The sequence below is a fragment of the Schistocerca americana genome, chromosome 2 (genome assembly GCF_021461395.2).
Source record: "Schistocerca americana isolate TAMUIC-IGC-003095 chromosome 2, iqSchAmer2.1, whole genome shotgun sequence".
Lineage (NCBI taxonomy): Eukaryota > Metazoa > Arthropoda > Insecta > Orthoptera > Acrididae > Schistocerca > Schistocerca americana.
The window spans coordinates 1,015,924,711-1,015,946,131 of record NC_060120.1 but is presented as its reverse complement, the minus strand read 5'-3'; the positions used below and the strand labels follow the sequence as shown (position 1 = coordinate 1,015,946,131).

At 40.8% G+C, this 21,421-nt stretch overlaps 1 protein-coding gene across 2 annotated transcripts in view; it reads left to right on the top strand.

Annotated features, from left to right (window-relative positions):
* LOC124596369 (dyslexia-associated protein KIAA0319-like protein) overlaps positions 1-21,421 on the top strand; it is a 147,585-nt gene that overhangs the window by 59,489 nt on the left and 66,675 nt on the right. For both annotated transcript variants that reach the window (XM_047135480.1, XM_047135479.1), the window contains exons 6-7: positions 5,403-5,574; positions 18,974-19,162. In XM_047135480.1, the coding sequence (XP_046991436.1) occupies positions 5,403-5,574; positions 18,974-19,162 (361 nt within the window). The remainder of the gene's footprint in view (positions 1-5,402; positions 5,575-18,973; positions 19,163-21,421) is intronic.

The window sequence follows — 21,421 nt, the reverse complement described above, 5'->3', positions numbered from 1 at the left end:
TTGTATCAAAAGGAAAATTTACTTGAGAAAACTATGAAATAACCTTTGTCTCCTCTCATCCTCACAACAGGCAGGTCATTTTTAACCTTCTGTGCCCTATTCCTCTCTACTCCTCAAGAAAGGAACTATCAGTTTCAAAAGATAGGGTAATGTCATGTATTTTTATATGTGTCAGTTGACAGCACTGAATTTTTACCCCTTGAAGACAAGTATCAGCCAGAAATTTTATACTTAATAGAAAAGGTCATTTTTGCTATTCCATCTAATGGTCCACCCAAGAAAATACTGCTTAATGTAAATTTCGCTTCACTAAATATATTTGTTTCAACTTCTTTCATACTTTCGAAATCTTTCAGATTTGTCCTTACTTAAGGTACCATTGTTTCTGTAAAATAATGAAAATACTTTAGAAGCCTCTATGTTTCCATTTGTACAAAAGTGTAGATTGTTACAGTTGAAAAAAGAAAATATCTCTTCAAATTACATTTTGTTACATGTTTCGTATCTACCTAGAAAATTGGACACAGCTTATATAAATGCAGCAAGTGAAGGACCGTTTCATTTCAGTAGTTCACAAAATGTGAGCCAGTTGTATGTTAAGTAGTGCATTATGCAATACACAGCTGTAACAATATATTTTATTAGAAATGATCAACAATTTAGGTAATGACTATGTTCTGTCATTGAAGTTACTCATTTGTACAATACATGTTCTTGTCGGCTGGACATATTACTCATTTGTGACATTTGGCATGATTGCTTTCGTAACTCAGAACATAGTCTACTCTAGCCGACGATGATAAATGTTCAGAATTACAGAAAAGAAAACCCTAAATCTATTTTTGCTCTAACAAGTTGGCCATCGATGATGACAGCAGTGAGATATCCTGTCATCTTGGTGACTGTCGTCTATGGAGGATTTGCATCTGTAGTGACCTCACCTCCATAGATGTCACCTTGCTTATAGGTTTCCTGAATCTGGCAGCTAAGCAAGTGGCTGGCACCTCTGCATTGTGTCAGGAAATGGCTACAGCTTGTTGGGGAGCAGGGGAGGGGTCCACCTCATCTGGGGTACAACATTGGGCTCCATCACACAGTTCAATTATAATCATTTACAGTTGACTGGCGTGAATAGAACTGTTGTGGTGGTTGGCAGTGTATTTGATGGCTGTGGCCTAAGTCCAAGTTGGGCAAGTCAGTTTTCCCGATTTCAGCTGGTGGCTGAGATTGATGCTTAAGATTGACAAACATCTTCTTCAACATTCTTTATTACCTCCTGTCGTATGGGGTTAACATTTGTGTCCACTCTCTCTTGCTTACTTGGTCTGAAAGTTCTAGTTGCCATAAAATTCTGTATCTCTTCTCTCATTACCTGGCGTACGAGTCAGACAAGGTCATGTTGGTCTTCCAGTACTGCCCTACTGTCCACGTTCAGGAGTTGGTCATACTTTTTTAATTAATCTCTTTTCTGTTGCATTTCCTCAGAGCACTGGCAACGCTTGATGATTTTCTCAGCCGTTGTGACATCCTTTACCAGAAGAGCTTTATATATGTCTCCTGCAACTCTTTCCATCACGTGTGAGATTTTGTCAGCTTCTATCATATTCAGACTCACACAAGACTATAACATTGTGTATGCAGGATTATGTTGTTTCCTTATGACAGCGGGCTCGTTTATTCAATTGTTCTTCCACTGAATTAACTTGCTATTGAACATCACCAAATGTTTTCTTCAGTTCAACTTCGAATTTCTCCCAGCTATCGAGCTGCTCTTTGTTGCTCTCAAACTGCTGCTAGGCTGTGGCGTACAAGTACAAATCTGCCCACTCATTTTCTTTGCCGACTCAGTCAAATCTTTTCAACCATTTCATCGGATCCTGATCAGTGTCTCCAAAAACACTGATGGATGCCTGATGTGCAACTGTCTTGTTGATGTTTTAGAATCCCTTAGGTATTCTGAATATAGTAATTTTGGGAAACATGTACTGTTAATATTCCGGTTCCTTCCCATGTAGGTGATGGATCGTACAGTGCCTAATTGTAACCATGATGATGGAGATGTCTTGAAGTATCTGGCATCTCCATCAAACAATGCCATGATGTAAACACAATAAATGTTCAAGTCTGAAAGCACTATTTCCTAGGAAGTATATAAACACAATGAATGTTGAAGTCGGAAAGCAGGATTTCCTAGGAAGTATACAGCACGTAGCACTGAAATCATTTTTATTATGAATGTGCTTGTACAGCCAGAACAGAACTGAAGTCCTGGATGGAGAGTGCTGCTATTTATACAAACATCGAATATTCCATAATATACAAACATTACAGACAAAATAAATTTCAGGAACCTTCCAGAAATGATAAACGCTTAAAAAAAAGTGGTTGGGTTTGAAATAGTGACCCCCCGCATGCCAACTAGGAATGTTAATCACTACGCCACACTGCATGCTCCACAACTCATGGCAATGGGGCAGTGCAGTTGTTGAGAGACTGATTTTTTTTATTTGGGAGAAAGAAGTTTGCACGTCTGGTCATCCTGATTTGGGATTTCCTCTAAATCATTTCAAGCAGTTTCCTTCAGCAAGACCACAGCCAACCACATTTCCTATTCCCATAAATACATGCTTGTGTACTCTAAATGATTAATGGAAAATCTCATATAAAGATGTGAAACAAATACTAACAAAGAGATAGAGGGGCTGGCCAGTACTACACAATTCAGGGCAGGGCCACGTGTGAAACTACACATGTCATTTACCAGCTGACATGCCTGCACTGCACAGCCTTTTACATCGGTATGACAACAACTAAACTGGCTGAGGGCATGAACGGACACAGACGAACTGTCCGCCTACGAGATGTCTAATACCCAGTAGCGGAGCATGCCCTCCAGCATAATTTTAGGGACCTAGGAACCTGCTACACCGTATGTTCCATTTGGCTTCTCCCACCCAACACCAGTCCTTCTGAACTGCGGAGATGGGAACTTGCACTCCAACACATCCTTTCATCCCGCCATCCCCCTGGACTGAACCTACGTTAACAACCTCACTCCCATTTACTCTTCAGTCTTCTCCTCTTTCCCTTTCCTCTTTAGCCATTCACGCATCTTTTCATCCTACATAGTTGTGTTTATCTTTATACTATCTACCTCTTTACTTCTGTATGCATCCTCTTTTGTTTGAAGCTGGCACAGTACTTACAGTAGAATATCTTTGGCTTCCCTCTGACAACCATGCCTCCATCCTTGCTACCCTCCCTGTTTTCCTTTCCCTGTTGCTTCATAACCTGGGTTGTGAGTAACTGAATCCACTTTCCCTTCTTCCCTTCCTTTCCCCTCTCTCCTCCCTGACGAAGGAACATTTGTTCCGAAAGCTAGGAACCCAAATTTTCGGTTCTGTTTTTTGTGTATCTATCGGCTATACTGAGCTGAGGTAAGTACTGGCCAGACCCTCTATCTCTTTGTTAGTGCTTGTGTGCTCTGCATGGTTGTATATTTGAACTATCTTCTTTCATTCTATTATGATGACAAATTCTGTATCATTGTAAGATGATTCCTACCTGAGTAAATAAATATACTAGCTTTCAGAAGCTCTTTTTTTCTCCTTGTCCTCACAACAGGTTGGTTCCTGTCATCTAGTGATCTAAGTCACCTGTCCCTTTTTCACTATCCCAAACTTAGTCCACTCTCCTCACCAAGGAAGGAACTTATAGTTCTATAAGCTAGAATAGTGCTGTATGCTTTTATGTGTGTCTGTTGGCATTATGTCGATGCTGTTGAGTATTTGTGGGACTTTTCTGTTATGCTCTTATTATGTGCTTGCTGTCTGTTAGAACAGTTGTTTCACAATTAATTTTATTGTTTTGCAGCTCAATTATCAAAAAAATTTGTGTTCTTCTGCAGTTAAAAGTACAGTCAACATTAACAACCTACTACACAATTTGGCAAACCCAGTCAACTGTTTTGATGTACACAATGAAATTTCATTTAGCATGTGAGCATGTTGCCACAATACCCATGCTTAGGAGCTTGCTTCTATCATGAAAATCTAAAATCCTCATTTACAAAACAGTTATACGTATGACACTGAGATGTGGACCATGACTGCAAATGAGGAAAGGAACTTTAGCATTTGCTAGAGAAAGGTTCTGCATAAAATATGTGGTCAAATATACGATCAAGGATTTTGTTGCATTCTTACAAATGCAGAACTAGAACAACTTTTTGAAGAACCTGACACTGTCACTACCATTAAAATAAGAAGACTGAAGGGGGCAGGACACATCGTCAGAATGGAGGAAGAAAGAACATGTAAGATGATTTTTGATGGCAAGGCTGGAGACAGACAACAGAAGGGATGTGCCAGAATGAGATGGAAGGAGGGAACTGATGAAGACATGAAAAAGCTGGGTATCAGAGGATGGAGATGGAAAGCCATGGACCAGGTAGACTGGCAGGATATTGTGATGCAGACCAAGGCCCTTCAAGGGTGTAGAGTTGAGAAGTAAGTATGTGAGCATTTTACCTTGTGTGTGGCCCATATAATGTACGCACATTTGGAAGTACATAAATGTTTCAGGGTATGGAACAAGGTTTTCAACAAGTGATACTTTTTATCATACAGTACAGTGAGGCAGATACGTGTTTTTACATGCTGATTTTGAGGAGTAAGAGCACTATGAACCCGCACTTTAGCTCTGTTAAATCACAGATAGACTCAATTTTTAAAAAAGTGAAGTGAAATTAGGAATAAGAGAGCTACAATTGACATATACAGAGGAAAAACATGAACTTTTGGGGCAGAGGAGTTGGAGGGGAGGGAGGGGGTGGCAGAAGTGAGGCTAACTGTCAGAAGGCAAAAGGTTTTGTGCAGTTTATTCTCCCTCCCTCCCTCCCTCCCTCCATCCCTCCCCCCCTCCCCCCTCCCACCACCCCCCTCTCCCTACCCCCTTCCCCCTCTCTCTTTCTCTCTGTATGTATGAGCATCATGTGTGCACCATCTACGTTTTGTGAAATAAACTCACTTTTGTGTACATGTTTTATCATTGTATGAAAACACAGATTGCTACTTACCATGAAGAAGACACACAAAGTTGCAGATGGCTACAATTAAAATACCCTAACATAATTATGCCTGTCTTTAATTATACCTGTCTTTAATTATACCTGTCTTTAATTATGCCTGTCTTTAATTGTGCCTGTATGCAACTTGGCATGTGTTCTTTATGGTAAGTAGCTGTCTGTCTTTTTGTACATTGTTGATATTCCTACCTGAAGTTCCCACTGTTTGTGTTATCATTGTAACAAAGAAAATTACAATAAAACCATTTTTGTGAACATTTTGTTTTTAAATATAAAAAGCTAATTTGTTCATTTTCTGTTGATTCTTCTGCAATAGGTGTATTCAGAAGGGTTAAGTGGCGTGGATGATAAAACTGTATCACCCTCCGTCGAAGTATCTTCACCCAAGCCACTGAAACAACTTGTTGTCTCTGTAATATCGAAGGAAGTACGGTTACCAGAAAATGAAGTTACATTATCAGCTTATACAGTTCCTGCTGAACAGACAGGTAAGCTGTTGAACAGTTGAGGAAAATAAAAAAAGCTACAGTGATATTTATATTAATAATATAGACAGTGGCTGCAATTCAGTTGGGAGTCTCAAGAAGCAATTGTGCAAAATAATACTTGTCTCTATTGTATTCTTAATTTCTTTGATACATACATTTTTATATATGTAATTGACCTATGAATGTTGCAAATGCTATCACAAAGATAAACCTTGACCTAGTCATCTGTCTCTTTCTTTTCGTGAGGGCATGCCAATCTATCAATAAAACAGAGAAACCCTGGAAATTGGTATAGGAGGAAAATATGAAGTCCCTGTAGTAATAACATTGGTAGAATATTTGAGTTTGGATTATGCTGTTCAAGTCAGTGACCACGCGGTTTGAACATTTTATTTTCGAAACTCATTATTATGTCCATTGCTGTGTGCTAAAATAAACTCACTCATAAAACAAAACAAAACAACAAACCATTCTTATCACAAATTCAGTGACTGTTCCTTTTGTATTGACTGCATCCCCTAGATTCTAGCACTTTGGAAATGAATACCTGGATGGTATTGTAACCTTACAGGGTAAAGTTAAACACTTTAACAAGACCCTAAATCAGAAGAGAATGGAATAATCATAGTATGTGATGTGAGAAAAAATGAAACGAAAAGAGAACTTGGGTACAATTGATGACAAAGAAGAAGAAAACAGGGTTTTGAGTTATTTCTTTGGAATAAATCACTGTATGCACTGTTGTGTCATAAGGCATGGAATTAATACTTGAGCTAAGTATAACATCGATGATTTCAGAGGAAAGCTTTTATGTAGCCAACACACAACAACTTCTTGCTGGTGAGATTGAAATAATTTGGTATTGATAATGGTGGATATTTTAGTCAAACATGTTACTTTTTGGTAAATAGGGCCTGCAAAGGTTAACTGCTGGTTTGATTTACTTGGTATCACTTTTACAAAGAATCAGTCATCTTACAAGACAGGGTGAGAGCCAAGGATCAGATCAAAATTTTGTAGTTGGTAGATATGTGGTACAAAGATGCTTCTTGAACTGTTAGTTCGTCTTTGCATACTGAGAAACTTTATTTCAAAACTTGAAAGATAATTAATAAACTTGAAAGATAATTAAGACAGTATGCCATGACAGTATCTGAAATATTTGAGCTGTGTCTGTGCTCTTGAATGAACTATAGGCAAGGAAATCTGGACATTAAAAGTCATGAAAATTTTATTTAAAAACAAAACAAAAAAGATAAAAAAAGGACACTGCAACAAGTGGCTGTATCATTAACCATGCCCCTGACCTAAGTCTATGTAGGAGATGTATTAATGGAGATCGATGTCAGATGAATGTGTTGAGCCAATGGATGAATTAGTCTCACAGTTGCCATCTTTGACTAACTTACGTTGGAGGAAAAGGATCCAGATGGCATAGGCTGTGAAGCAGTCATTCTAGTTGAACATGTTGTGCTCAGCAATATTTTCTGCCATTGAATGGTGAACGTCACCCTTGGTCACATTTGGTGGTCAATATTGACGTGTGCGGACAGCTTATTAGTTATTAGTAGTCATATCCACATCAAAAGCCATGCAGTACCTACAACAAATTAGGTATATGACTGGGCTGGTGCTATAGCCGGTATTCTGTCAGTAAGACAAGATACGCCGATAATAAAACTGAAGTTGCACGTTCTGAATGGGTGTTGAATCCATGTGGAGATTAGGAGTGGCATAATAATAAATCAGGATATTCTAGTTTATGTGCCTATCCACTGCTCAGTGATTTCATTATGTGATGAGTGCTAATTTTAAGCCATTCCACTGTTTGCAACCAAGCTAGGATTTTCGAGTATTATGTAAGAGTGAAATTACCCATTTGTGCTTCACTAATGATAATTGTGTGCTCTCTTACCTTCCATCACATGATTGAGTGCATATACAGGCATTGGAAGACATTCTTTAGCAATGCCTGCATCCATTCTCCCCACACATGTAATTTCAGTGCATTTTAAATGGCATGAGGCTCTGTGAACAAGGTTGAGTTGTGGAAAGGTTCACATTTCAGCACTTATTTAGGTTGTTCTCAGCCATTAAGCTCCTCTACCCCTCACTGGCTCTTCGTGACACTGAGCAGTGAGAAGTTGGTAATGATTTGTGTTCTAATGGTTTGAAGCTAATATAGATACATACACCTGAAAGAATAATGTAAAAGAAAGCCATCTAGTTCACTATTCAGCATGTCTTACTGCATGTTATACAGCCAGCAGGTTGTATTTGAACACTGTGACAGCTTCCATGGTACTAGCATGAATCACCGAGATGCTCAAGCTTCTGTCCCAAAATTGCCCAGGTATCTGACATTGTTTGCAGTAAGGGATGCCACATTCCAATTGCGGCTAATCAAGTGACACTGCAAAGGTTTCCATGCAAATCATTAACATGGAATGATAGAAGCATTTCATATCATAAAAGAAGAATTCTACAGAGTAATTAAAGACAGAAGAAGGATGTCTGGCAAGAGTTCCTGAATTCAGTGCATCGTTACACTTTGGTTGGGAAGTCATTCAGAAGGATTACTGTCAGAGCTGTCATACTGAAAGTGGAAGTCTTTCAGTCATTCATTGAGTAATGACCTGGGAAATGATGGATTAATTTTAGTAGCTAACATCTGGTAATTCAAGTGAAAAGTAGAATGTGCGTTATCTCTGACTAATTGTACAGTGCTAAAACCAGATGTCATTCAGTGCAGAATTTTGCAACAACTACACATAAGATTTTAAGGGAGCCTTCTTAATTTTTTCGACGGGAAACTACCAGGACTCATGATGATAAATAGTTTCAGTGCATCTCCTAAACCCAAGGATGATTTTATGTCTAAGGTTTTATTAGTGTGATTGATTTTCTTCACATGCCATTAGGCTGTGGAAAGTACGCCTCCTTCATTTGTTTGCTCTGATGGACAAGATGACCAGGGAAGTCTTAATAAACTGAGTGCTGGATCTCAAGCATTAATGAAATTACCATGTTGTATTTTTTATTTTTATCTTGTGTACACATGATCTATTTCAAGACAATATTGTCTCATTTTCTGGTACATGTTAGGCATGCTTTATAAATTGAATGCTGTAAGCACTGTAATTGGTGTTCCCTCAACCGAGACACCTATAATGTGTCTACCACACAGTTTGATAATTCGTGACAAACACATTCTACTCTCTGTGTCGAAATGGGGGAGGAGGAGATGCAGAGAATAAAGGGTGTTTAATACAAATTCACAAATTGTGTGGCAAATGCATGAGAGGTGCCTCCTTTGATGGATCGACAGTTACAATACATAGGCTGTTCAGTTCATCAAGCATTTCTAGCAGGTACGTGAAGATGAGACAACATTGTCTTAAAATCAGTTGAACATGTGTGAGGTAAACATTAAAATAAAATAAAAAGTACAACTGTAAGGAAACTGACTTTCATTGAAATAAATAAATTACAGTTGAAAGTTATATAGATATTTGACACATAGCCGACACTGCAAAAATTCATTATGATAATGTACCAGCTCTATGAGCCATAGTTCTCACGATGGCATTTCTTTGTGACAGCTGCAGCTCAAGGCATGGAGAAATAAGTCATTATCTGTAAATGTTCTATACAGTCCAGGGCCATGGTATCTGTACGTTCATATCTTAGCATTCCAGCCCGAGATGCTGGAGTTGGCAGTCATGTGTGCATGAAGGTTGTTTGCTTTTGTGTATGAATGGTGTGTGTTTCTTTTTTGCTGATGAAGGCTGTGGCTGAAAGCTTTATGTAAGTCTCTCTTAATTGTGCTTGTGTGCAACTTAACATATCTTCTTTACGTTAAGTAGCCATCTTTTCCTACATTGTTCATATCTTAACTAATATGTTAAAATATATCTAAAAACAAAGATGATGTGACTTACCGAACGAAAGTGCTGGCAGGTCGACAGACACACAAACAAACACAAACATACACACGAAATTCAAGCTTTCGCGACAAACTGTTGCTTCATCGGGAAAGAGGAAAGGAGAGGGAAAGACGAAAGGATGTGGGTTTTAAGGGAGGGGGTAAGGAGTCATTCCAATCCCGGGAGCGGAAAGACTTACCTTGGAGGAAAAAAGGACAGGTATACACTCGCACACACACACATATCCATCCGCACATACAGACACAAGCAGACATTTGTAAAAGCAAAGAGTTTGGGCAGAGATGTCAGTCGAGGCGGAAGTAGAGGCAAAGATGTTGTTGAGAGACAGGTGAGGTATGAGCGGCGGCAAATTGAAATTAGCGGAGATTGAGGCCTGGTGGATAACGAGAAGAGAGGATATACTGAAGGGCAAGTTCCCATCTCCGGAGTTCTGACAGGTTGGTGTTAGTGGGAAGTATCCAGATAACCCGGACTGTGTAACACTGCCAAGATGTGCTGGCCGTGCACCAAGGCATGTTTAGCCACAGGGTGATCCTCATTACCAACAAACACTGTCTGCCTGTGTCCATTCATGCGAATGGACAGTTTGTTGCACTTCCTTTCACACTGATCACCTACCACCCTACCAAAAACCTCTTTCCTCATTACCTTAGCCAGCTTCATCCTGACCCACAACTTCTTCACTTTCGAAGGCCAGACATACCAACAATTAAAGGGAACAGCTATGGGCACCAGGATGGCCCCCTCGTACGCCAACCTATTCATGGGTCGCTTAGAGGAAGCCTTCTTGGTTACCCAGTCCTGCCAACCCAAAGTTTGGTACAGATTTATTGATGACATCTTCATGATCTGGACTCACAGTGAAGAAGAACTCCAGAATTTCCTCTCCAACCTCAACTCCTTTGGTTCCATCAGATTCGCCTGGTCCTACTCCAAATCCCATGCCCCTTTCCTTGACGTTGACCTCCACCTGTCCAATGGCCAGCTTCACACGTCCGTCCACATCAAACCCACCAACAAGCAACAGTACCTCCATTATGACAGCTGCCACCCATTCCACATCAAACGGTCCCTTCCCTACAGCCTAGGTCTTTGTGGCAAACGAATCTGCTCCAGTCCGGAATCCCTGAACCATTACACCAACAACCTGAAAACAGCTTTCACATCCCATAACTACCCTCCCGACCTGGTACAGAAGCAAATAACTAGAGCCTCTTCCTCGTCTCCTCAAACCCAGAACCTCTCACAGAAGAACCCCAAAAGTGCCCCACTTGTGACAGGATACTTTCCGGGACTGGATCAGACTCTGAATGTGGCTCTCCAGCAGGGATACGACTTCCTCAAATCCTGCCCTGAAATGAGATCCATCCTTCATGAAATCCTCTCCACTCCACCAAGAGTGTCTTTCCGCTGTCCACCTAACCTTCGTAACCCGTTAGTTCATCCCTATGAAATCCCCAAACCACCTTTCCTACCCTCTGGCTCCTACCCTTGTAACCGCCCCCGGTGTAAAACCTGTCCCATGCACCCTCCCACCACCACCTACTCCAGTCCTGTAACCCGGAAGGTGTACACGATCAAAGGCAGAGCCACGTGTGAAAGCACCCACATGATTTACCAACTGACCTGCCTACACTGTGAAGCTTTCTATGTGGGAATGACCAGCAACAAACTGTCCATTCGCATGAATGGACACAGGCAGACAGTGTTTGTTGGTAATGAGGATCACCCTGTGGCTAAACATGCCTTGGTGCACGGCCAGCACATCTTGGCACAGTGTTACACAGTCCGGGTTACCTGGATACTTCCCACTAACACCAACCTGTCAGAACTCCGGAGATGGGAACTTGCCCTTCAGTATATCCTCTCTTCTCGTTACCCACCAGGCCTCAATCTCTGCTACTTTCAATTTGCCACCGCTCATACCTCACCTGTCTCTCAACAACATCTTTGCCTCTACTTCCGCCTCGACTGACATCTCTGCCCAAACTCTTTGCCTTTACAAATGTCTGCTTGTGTCTGTATGTGCGGATGGATATGTGTGTGTGTGCGAGTGTATACCTGTCCTTTTTTCCCCCAAGGTAAGTCTTTCCGCTCCCGGGATTGGAATGACTCCTTACCCCCTCCCTTAAAACCCACATCCTTTCGTCTTTCCCTCTCCTTTCCTCTTTCCCGATGAAGCAACAGTTTGTTGCAAAAGCTTGAATTTTGTGTATATGTTTGTGTTTGTTTGTGTGTCTGTCGACCTGCCAGCACTTTCGTTCGGTAAGTCACATCATCTTTGTTTTTAGATATATTTTTCCCACGTGGAATGTTTCCCTCTATTATATTCGTATCACTAATATGTTAAAAGATAGTAACGATCCCTCTTTTTCAAATTATGGCATGAATTTTATATTACGATAGGTTGATTTTAAAAACTGTGAAGGTTCTCCATTCCATATGTCTAGATCAAAAGCAGATCATCACATACTGATACAATATGTTAAACATATGAAATTCTTGCAACTTAGCTTCGTAATGCTCCATGTATAAATTCTCCAAAACAGGTGATAACGGGCTATGCATAGACTGCCTATCAGTTTACTCATAATATTTCTCATTGAATAGGAAATTGATTGCAATGCAACTGACTCTGAAGACTTTGCTACTTTTTGCTAATTAGTCCCGAAGTTTTTAAATGTTGGACTCTCACAGAGGTGAACAGCATATCGAACTGACTAAAATATCAACATCACAGAGCTGCAGTTTACTGATGCAATGTAACAATTCAACATAGCTAAGAACATAGTTAATTAGGTAGTCATTTGCGTGTTACATGGGTCATAAATGTGACCTCTTGCTATGATGTGTAACAAGTCAGTTTTACAATTATAGTACACTTCCTCAGTAAAAAATGTGGCAACATGTTGATCATGTACGTAATTTCTGAAGTTTTTTCCCCTCCTAACACACTGTTATTTCCTAATCTTACAAAATTAGTGCTACAGGAATGCCTTCTTGTATCCTTAGAAAGCTTAAGCAGTTACAGTGGCATGGTTATTGTGTTACTGAACCCGTAATTGCATTAAATGCATACTGTTGAAATAATGGTTCACCAGAGCTTTTTATTTATGTTTTATTTACTGTTAACAGTTTCGAGTGATTATTCATTCCTAAGCGGTACATTATATGACTTAAATGTTAAGATCTTGTAATTTACTGCTTGAGAATGGGCAATCTCTCCAAACCAGCAACAATAAATAAAGTATAAAAAAGGTGCTCTGATGGACTATGTATTTTATACTGTTTGTTGAGGTAGCAGAACAGCATACACAAGAAATATTCAAAGCCCTTAGTGAAATTACATATCAGTACTGATGTCTCCTCAGTTTTGTGTGTGTGTGTGTGTGTGTGTGTGTGTGTGTGTGTGTGTGTGTGTGTGTGTGATTGGCATCAGAAGGCAAATTTATCTGATAGAGCGAAAATATATTTTGTCTAGAAAATAGGAAACAAAGCTGCATCTCTTTAGTTACTATCACATGATTTGGTGAGGTATGCTAGAAAGATCCTTGCACAAATGTTAAACTATCTTTTAGGATGAGTTCTTGAACCTAGGAGAATGCATCTGCTATAACAGCCCATCACATGTTCTGTTGTGTATGAATACTTTGAAATCTCCAGTTGATGAGTGAAACATGCTTTCAAGAATAATGTGTTGTATCAATTTAATACAGACACCACAATGACACTTTATATATGGCTCACTTATATAGACCATCTAACACCCATCCTGAGTCACTGTGTACTACAAATATGGTTAGTAGAGATCCAGAGATATACACTATCTGATTAAAAGTATCCAAACACCTTTTAGTGGACATTAATATGAGATGTGACCACACTTTGCCTTTATGACAGCTTGAACTCAAGGGGAAGCATTTTCAATTAGATGTTCGAATGTCTCTTCCGGCATATATGACTGTACAGATAGTAATTTGAAGTTGCAGACTGTTGTGGCTATATTGTTAATTGCAGAGAATAATTGTACAGTAAACTTCTAGCTTGTGAGCCGCACATGCATCTGCACAAAAAATAAATTGTAAGTTAGAGTATTATGCTTATATTGTTTCTAAATATGTGGTTGGATTTCTGAGAGTTGGCTACACTACACTCTAGGAGCCGACCAACTCATTTGTCATATTAAGCCTAAAAAATTTCAGTCACAAAGTTCAAACAAATGCAGGCAGGAGTTTGAGGCGAAAAATGATGTTAACTACTCACAATGTTTTAAATTTTTAACAAAATTGGATTTATTCCAAATGCTGTAACACTTATCTCAGGTTGCGAATGTAAGGAGAAGATAGATCGCTACGTACCGTAAAGATGACAAGTTAAGTTGCAGACATGCACAATTAAGAAACACCTACACATTAGCTTGTGGCCACAGCCTTCGTCAGAAAAACAAAGTGAAATACACACCGTTCATTCACACAAGCAAGCACACCTCATGCACACATGACTGCCAACTCTGGCAGTTTGACCAGAAAGCAACTGTCACATGGAATGGAAGCAGTAATCTGAAGAGGGTGGGGAAGGGATTGCAGTGTATGGGTGGTGGGAAAGAGCAGACTTGTCTGGTGGAGTGTGTAAGAACTAGAGTGCCAACAGATGCAACAACTGAAGGCTGGGGGCAGGGAGGTGGGTAAAATGGAGCAAAAAAGGAGAGGAGCATAGAAAGATGGATGCATGCATTGGCAGAGGGTGGCCCACAAGGAGGGTGGAAGATGAGAATAGGAAAGAGGCAATAGAACAGAGTGGGTAGGAACAGTTGGAGTGTGTGGGAACAGTATGTTACTGTAGGTTTAGAACTGGATGATTTCGGGGGCAGAGAATGTTTTATAAGAATAACTTCCATTTGCACAGTTCAGAAAATCTGGTGGTGGAGGTAATGATCCAGATGGCTCGGGTATTGAAGCAGCCATTAAAATCAATATTCAGTTGTGAGTTGCTCCACAGGGGGGTCTGCTTTTCTCTCGGCCACAGTTTGGTGGTGCCCATACATTTTGGTAGATAGTTGGTTGGTAGTCATACCAGTATAAAAAGATGTGCAATGATTGCACCAGAACTGGTATATGACATGCTACTTCCACAGCTGGCCCGGCCTCTGATAGGGTAGGATAAATCTGTGACAGGACTGGAATAGTATGTGCTGGGTGGGTGGATTGGGTAGGTCTTGCACCCGGGTGTTCCACAGGGATATGATCCTTGTGACAAGGGGTTGGGATTGGGAGTGGCATAGGAATGGCCTAGGATATTGTAAAAGTTGGCTGGGTGACAGAAAACCCAGCAACCTCCATAACATCCTAGTCCATCCCTATGCCACTGCCACTGCTAATCCCAATCCCTTGTCACAAGGATCATATCCCTGTGAAACACCCGGGTGCAAGACCTGCCCAATCTACCCACCCAGCGCTTCCTATTCCAGTCCTGTCACAGATTTATCCTACCCCATCTGGGTCCAGTCCACCCGTGAAAGTAGCCATGTCATATACTAGGTCTGCTGCAATCATTTCATATCTTTTTATATTAGTATCACTACCAAACAGCTGTCCACCAGGATGAACAGCCACCGCCAAACTGTGGCCAAGAGCGAAGTAGACCACCCTGTGGTGCAATGTGCAGCTGACTATAACATGCTTGATTTCACTGGCTGCTTCATTACCCAAGCCATCTAAATCCTTATCTCCACCACCAGCTTTTCTGAACTGCACAGATGGAAGTTATTCTTACAACACAGTCTCTGCTCCTGAAACTATCCCGTTCTCAACCTATAGACACATACTGTTCCCACACACTCCACACAACAGTTCCTACCTCCTCTGTTCTATCACCTCCTCCCCATCCTCATCTCCCACGCTCTTCGGGTGCCACGCTCTTCGGGTGCCACGGTCTTCGGGGCACCCATCAATCTTTCCGCGCTCCTCTCCTTTTTTACTCCATTTTCCCCATCTCCCTGCCCCACAGCCTCCAGACATTGCACCTGTTGGCAACCTAATTCATGCACACTCCACCAGACAAGGCTGCTCTTTCCCTCCACCCATATGCTGCATTCCCATCCCCTTCCCCACCATCTCCAGATTGCTGTTTCCATTCAATGCGAAAGTTGCTTTCTGCTCAAATTGCCAGAGTTGGCAGTTATATGTGCATGAGGATTGCTTGCTTGTGTGAATGAGTGGTATGTGTTTCTCTTTCTTTTTCTGGTAATGGCTGTGGAAAGCCAATGTGTAAATGTCTTTTAATTGTTCCTGTCTGCAACTTAATTTGTAATCTTTATGGTAGTTGGTGTTCCAATCTGAAGTTTCCATTGTTTTATTACAGGTTAATAATCATTGATCTTTGAACTAGTGCCTGTTCAAGAGAGGGCTTGAACAAAATGAAACAGTGTCTTTTGCCTGCCTAAACTTCTGGAAAGATAAGTTCATTTTGCACAAGTTTAAAGTTCCACAATCACAAACTAACTAAATTCCAAGTGCAGATCTCTCTCTAAATTAGCCACAGTAAAGTTTTTGTGTTCAGACCAGTTCACCTAGTGTGAAATATTCAAATTCCACACACTGAAAATATTTCAGACTATTTGCTAAGGACAAGTGTAAATATATCAAACCCATGACTGAACACTTAGAATTATTTTGACACACTCAAGAGGCAACCTTCTGGCACTCATACATACTGCCTATTCCAGATCTCAAACCCAACTGACTCTGCATTCAAACCAAAAGTGTCGTACCAAACTAAATTCTCTGTACAATGTAGCTGCCGCTTATTTAATCCATTGCTTTGACGTGAGTCAAGCACACATAGTTCCAACTTCCACAGTGTACTTAGAAACTGTACATTTAACACTGCATACATGTATCATTCTTAAATTAAATTTCGTCAGCTTTCTGTTACTGTTCTTTTTTTCCTCTGTGTTAAATAGTTTGCTCATAAATAATTATAAACACTACTTTGTGTTGTCATGTTATTAATAAATACAAACAGTTATCACTAAGAACTTCCATGTATGCCCAACTATGTCTACTTCACAATGGTGCTGCCACATTTAATGTTTCATTTATTATTTACTAGAAAATTCAGATTTTTAACTGCACAATGCATATTCTTGCCTATAATTCAAAGCAGGTAATGTTTATAAAAAATCTGCTATGATAGTCCAATAGTACTCATTGAGACCTACCCGTAGACACTTAGTTTATGAAAATCGCTTAGGGTATTGTTGAGATATTGGTTTTCAAAATTCATTTTATACATAATGCATTTAACATGATATAAATTAGAAACTCCCTTCCGGCTCAAGGGTGCATGTATCTAGTTGTGTTCAGTTTTTGTTGGATGTAATCTTATTTGATAATTATTCTGGGCTATCAATTCAGCCATGGTAATGACTCCTTCATGCTAACTGGCCTACACCTGGGTTTCCCTTAACCGTGTGGCCAGAGCATGCATTTTGCTGTAGAGAGTGCCAAAGTTGCAAAACCCAGTATGCTGGAAATCCAGAGCATGCATTTAACTGCTAGCTGCTGTCCTATGGTCTTAGTAATTCTCATACTCAAGAGTGTCTGCCAATCACTGACACTCAAAGAGCACTGCCATCTATTGAAGATACAGCAAGACTTGTGTGGCTGCTGGGCTGCGCTCAGCTAGGCCTCCATGCCTCCTCAGTTGTAAAAACATTTGTACCAACTTGGCTGCGCCTGTCTCTCAGCATGACAGAAACGCACGCACAGCTGCGTCTACTTTTTTAAAGTTTCTAGTGGCAATTACTGGGAAGTACTCTCTCACTGTTGGAGAGTTGCAACACGTTCTTCCTTAAGAGCCAAAACCAGAGAAGGTAGCAATGTTGGACACTGGGGTCTGGAGTGAAGTTGATGTTCAAACTAATCCTATTGGTGCTCCTCTGAGTTCAGGGCAGATCTCTGTGTAGGAATATTATTATCCACAAAGCATTTCCGCACAGGTGCTGCTTTATGGCCCAGTGTGTTGTCACACTGATATAAACAATCATCATCTCTGAACTCTCCCTCTACTGTATGCAGTAAGCAATGGTGTAAAATGTGTTCGTATCCTTCTCCATTTAGAATTTTCTTAAGCACAGTAAGGGGACCACACACTAAACACGAAAAACACCCCTATATCGTAATACCATCTCCTCAGTACTCCGCTGTTGGCACTGTGTATGATTGAAGGTAACATTCTCCGTACATTTCCCAAACCCAGACACTTCCACCAGATTGCCACAAGGTATAGTGTGATTTGTCATGCCAGATCACATGTTTCCAGTTATCCTCTGTACAGTGGAGCTGCCTCGACCACTGTACCCCATTCTCTTTAACTTCCTACATACAGTCATTGTACCAACGGGACTATTGGTAGCACTTTGGAACTCGTGCGTGATTCATTCCACTGATTTCATACAATTTTTGCAATTCCCTCAACAATGCCCAGCAATCCCTTTCTGTCAGCACATTAGGTCTGCCTGACTTTGGTTTACTGTGGTTATTCCTGCATGTTTCCACCTCTTGAATATTTTACAAACAGTTGACTTGGGCTTCTTTAGAATGGGTGAAATGTCTCTGATGGATTTGTTTCTCAGGTGACCTCCAATGACTAGTCCTCTTTTGAAGTCACTGAGCTCTCCTGACTGAACTATTCTGCTGTTACTGCTTAGCTACTGACAACGCAGTACTCCCTTCCTCTGTCTATGCTGGTGGGTCTACCTCTCATGACATCTAGTAGTCAATTCTGCATGCATTACCTGGGGATACATTGATCAGATAGTGTACATTAGTACTGCACAGTTACAGTGACTGTGGTTGTGAATATACCAGCTTACAGTTTAACAAAAATTACTACAGTAGTTTTGACTTTCTTGTATTTTAACATTTAAGTTTATTATCTGATACAAGTAAAATATATTGTGTTACCTTTTTATACAGGTATTGCAAAATGTTATCAGGCCTGCCAAAAGAATAGTATATGATTTATGAGTGTTTTGTGTACTTGATCATTTTTGTGTGTGTACTGTATTTTTACATTTGTTTAAATAACTTCGTTTTTCATTTCATTACATGTGTCGTTTGACTCTTTCTTTCACTTTCTACCCTGGGAATCACCTTTCTTGTCCAAAACTGGTGTTTCTGCACTGGAAATCACATTTCTTGTCCAAAATTGATCCTAAGTATTGGAATAGTAAGACAGTAATTGCCACAGGCTAGGAGTTATTTTGGTAAATTTTGACTTTTTGAGACTATTGTAGTATACAGTGGATTTCTAAATGTTGTATCTAAACTCTAAGCAATCAAGATCCATATGTACTTTTTTCAGAATAGAAACCTTTGAGATAACTTAGATATTAGTATTCTCTTTGAACTTCAGTTAATATTAATGTTTGTTGGGATGTGCTTATGCAGGAGAACACTACAAATATGAATGGACCCTCCTTTCTCAGCCAGAGGGTGACAGTAGTGGTACAATGAATGATCAGAATGGAGGGACACTCAAGCTGAGCCATCTCACTGAGGGGCTGTACAGGTTCAAAGTCAGTGTGTCTTCACCTACAGCCTATGGCGAGACATTTGCGAATGTCAGTGTATTACCTCGTGAGTATCTGCTCATCCTAAATTTTGTACTTTTTGTGTCTGTACCATTTTCACTTATTCATTCACACAAAATGTAATATTAAGATTTCCCTAAACTGTTGTGAACTTGTTGAAGATATTGATAGTTCCAGGTTGTTGTTGTTATTTTTTGAAATATTGCACGAGTGGTAAACTGTTGCAAGTCCGATTTCCACATTTCCTACTTAAGACCATATTTATAAAACACACACTGACTTATTTGTGAAAGAAGAGCAGCAGTCCTGCTACAGCCCACAATTGATTTAGGCAATGTTAAATTGGCATGCACCCTTTTAACAATGCTGAAATCGGCAATAGGCTGGAGCAGGACTGCAGCCCTTCTTTTACTTATTATGCAGTGTGTGGGTGTTACAAATATGGTCTGAGGTTGAAACTGCAGAAATTGAACTTGTGTCCCTTATCTCTCAGGTACAGAATTGTTCATAACAGTTTACAAGATGACCACATCATCATTTTCTATAGTCAAGCAAGAATATCAAGATGCAAACATTAACAATTATGAAAAGGATAGATTGCTACTCACTGTAAATATGACGCACTGAGTTGCACAATGTAAACAGTGCCATACACTGAGCTTTCATCCACAGCCTTCCTCAGAAAAGAGAAAAAAAAAGAAAGAAAGGAAAACACACACATTCATACCAGCAGACATCTCCTGTACACATGATCCCAATCTCCAACCACTCTAGCCAGACGGCAACTGTTTCATTGAACAAAAGTAGTAATCAGGAGTGGGGCAGGGAAGAGGAGGGATATCAGGGTATGGTTTGGGGTGGGGGCATCACTATGTAGACGCAAGGAGGAATTAGAAGACAGCACAACAAGGCTGCCTGGTGCAGCATTGGGGGGGCTGTATGGGAGGGAGGTAGGGGAAATGGGGAGCAGAAAAGGGGAGGAACAGAGAGGGGAAATGGCTTGTGAGATGTGTTGCCAGAGAGCAGCACAAGTGAGGGTGAGGGGATGTGAATTGGCTGGAGGTGATAGAACAGACAGGATGGAAACTGTTGGTTAGAATGTGTGTGGACACTAGGTTATTGTGGGGTAATTTTGGAAGTGGAGAATGTTTGTAAGGATAATTTCCATCTGCACAGTTCAGGCAAGCTGGTGGTGAAGGGGAGCATCCATATGGCATAGGTTGTGAGCAGCCATTGAATGAAGCACATTATGTTCAGCTGCATGTTGTGCCACAGGGTGGTACACTTTGCTCTTGGGCACAGTTTGAAAGTGACCATCCATTCTGGTGGACAGATGGTTGGTAGTCCTACCACTATAAAAGCTGTGCAGTGTTTGCAGGAGAGCTGGTATATCACATGACTGCTTTCACAGGTGGCCTTGTCTCTGATGAAGTAAGATAATGTGACAGGACTGGATTAGGAAGTACTGGGTAGGTGGCCTGGGCAGGTCTTGCACCCGGGTCTTCCACAGGGATATGGTCTCCATGCCAAAGGACAGGGATTGAGAGTGGCATATGGATGGACTTGGATGTTGTCCCAATATCAGCTCTTTACCACAGAGATCATATCACTGTGAAAGTTCCAGGTCCAAGACCTGCCCAATCCATCCACCCATTATGTCCTATTACAATCCTGTCACAGGGTTATCCTACAACATCAGAGGCTGGGCCACTATTGGAAGCAGCGATGTAATATAAAAGCTCTACTGCAATCATTGCATAGCTTTTTATAGTGTATGACTACCAAAAACTGTCCAATGCAAACTGGCCAAGAGCAAAGTGAACCATCCTGTGGCACAACATGTAGCTGAACATAACATACTTGATTTCAATAGCTGGTGCACAACCCCGGCCATGTAGATCCTCCTCTCCACCAACAGCTCTTCTGGACTACGCAGATGAGAGTTGTCCTTACAACACAATCACTACTCCAAAAATTATCCCAGCTTCAACTTAGGATGAACTAATGTCCCCACACCCTTCACTCAGCAGTTTCTGCCTCTGTCCTATCACCTAACCCCAGTTCACATCACCTCACTCTCATTGAGCACCATTGTCTGCCAACACACCACTCAGTCTTTTCCCCTTCTCTGCTCTGCTACTTTTCTGCTCCCAGTTTCCTCTCCCCCTATGCCACACCCTCCCGAAACTGTACCAGGTGGCCTTGTCATGTTGTATTCTGGTACCTGCTTGCTCTGCCAGACAACACTCTTCTCCCACCCTTCTTTTCCCTCCCTTTTAAACCCTGCTACGCCTCCCCCGTCCCT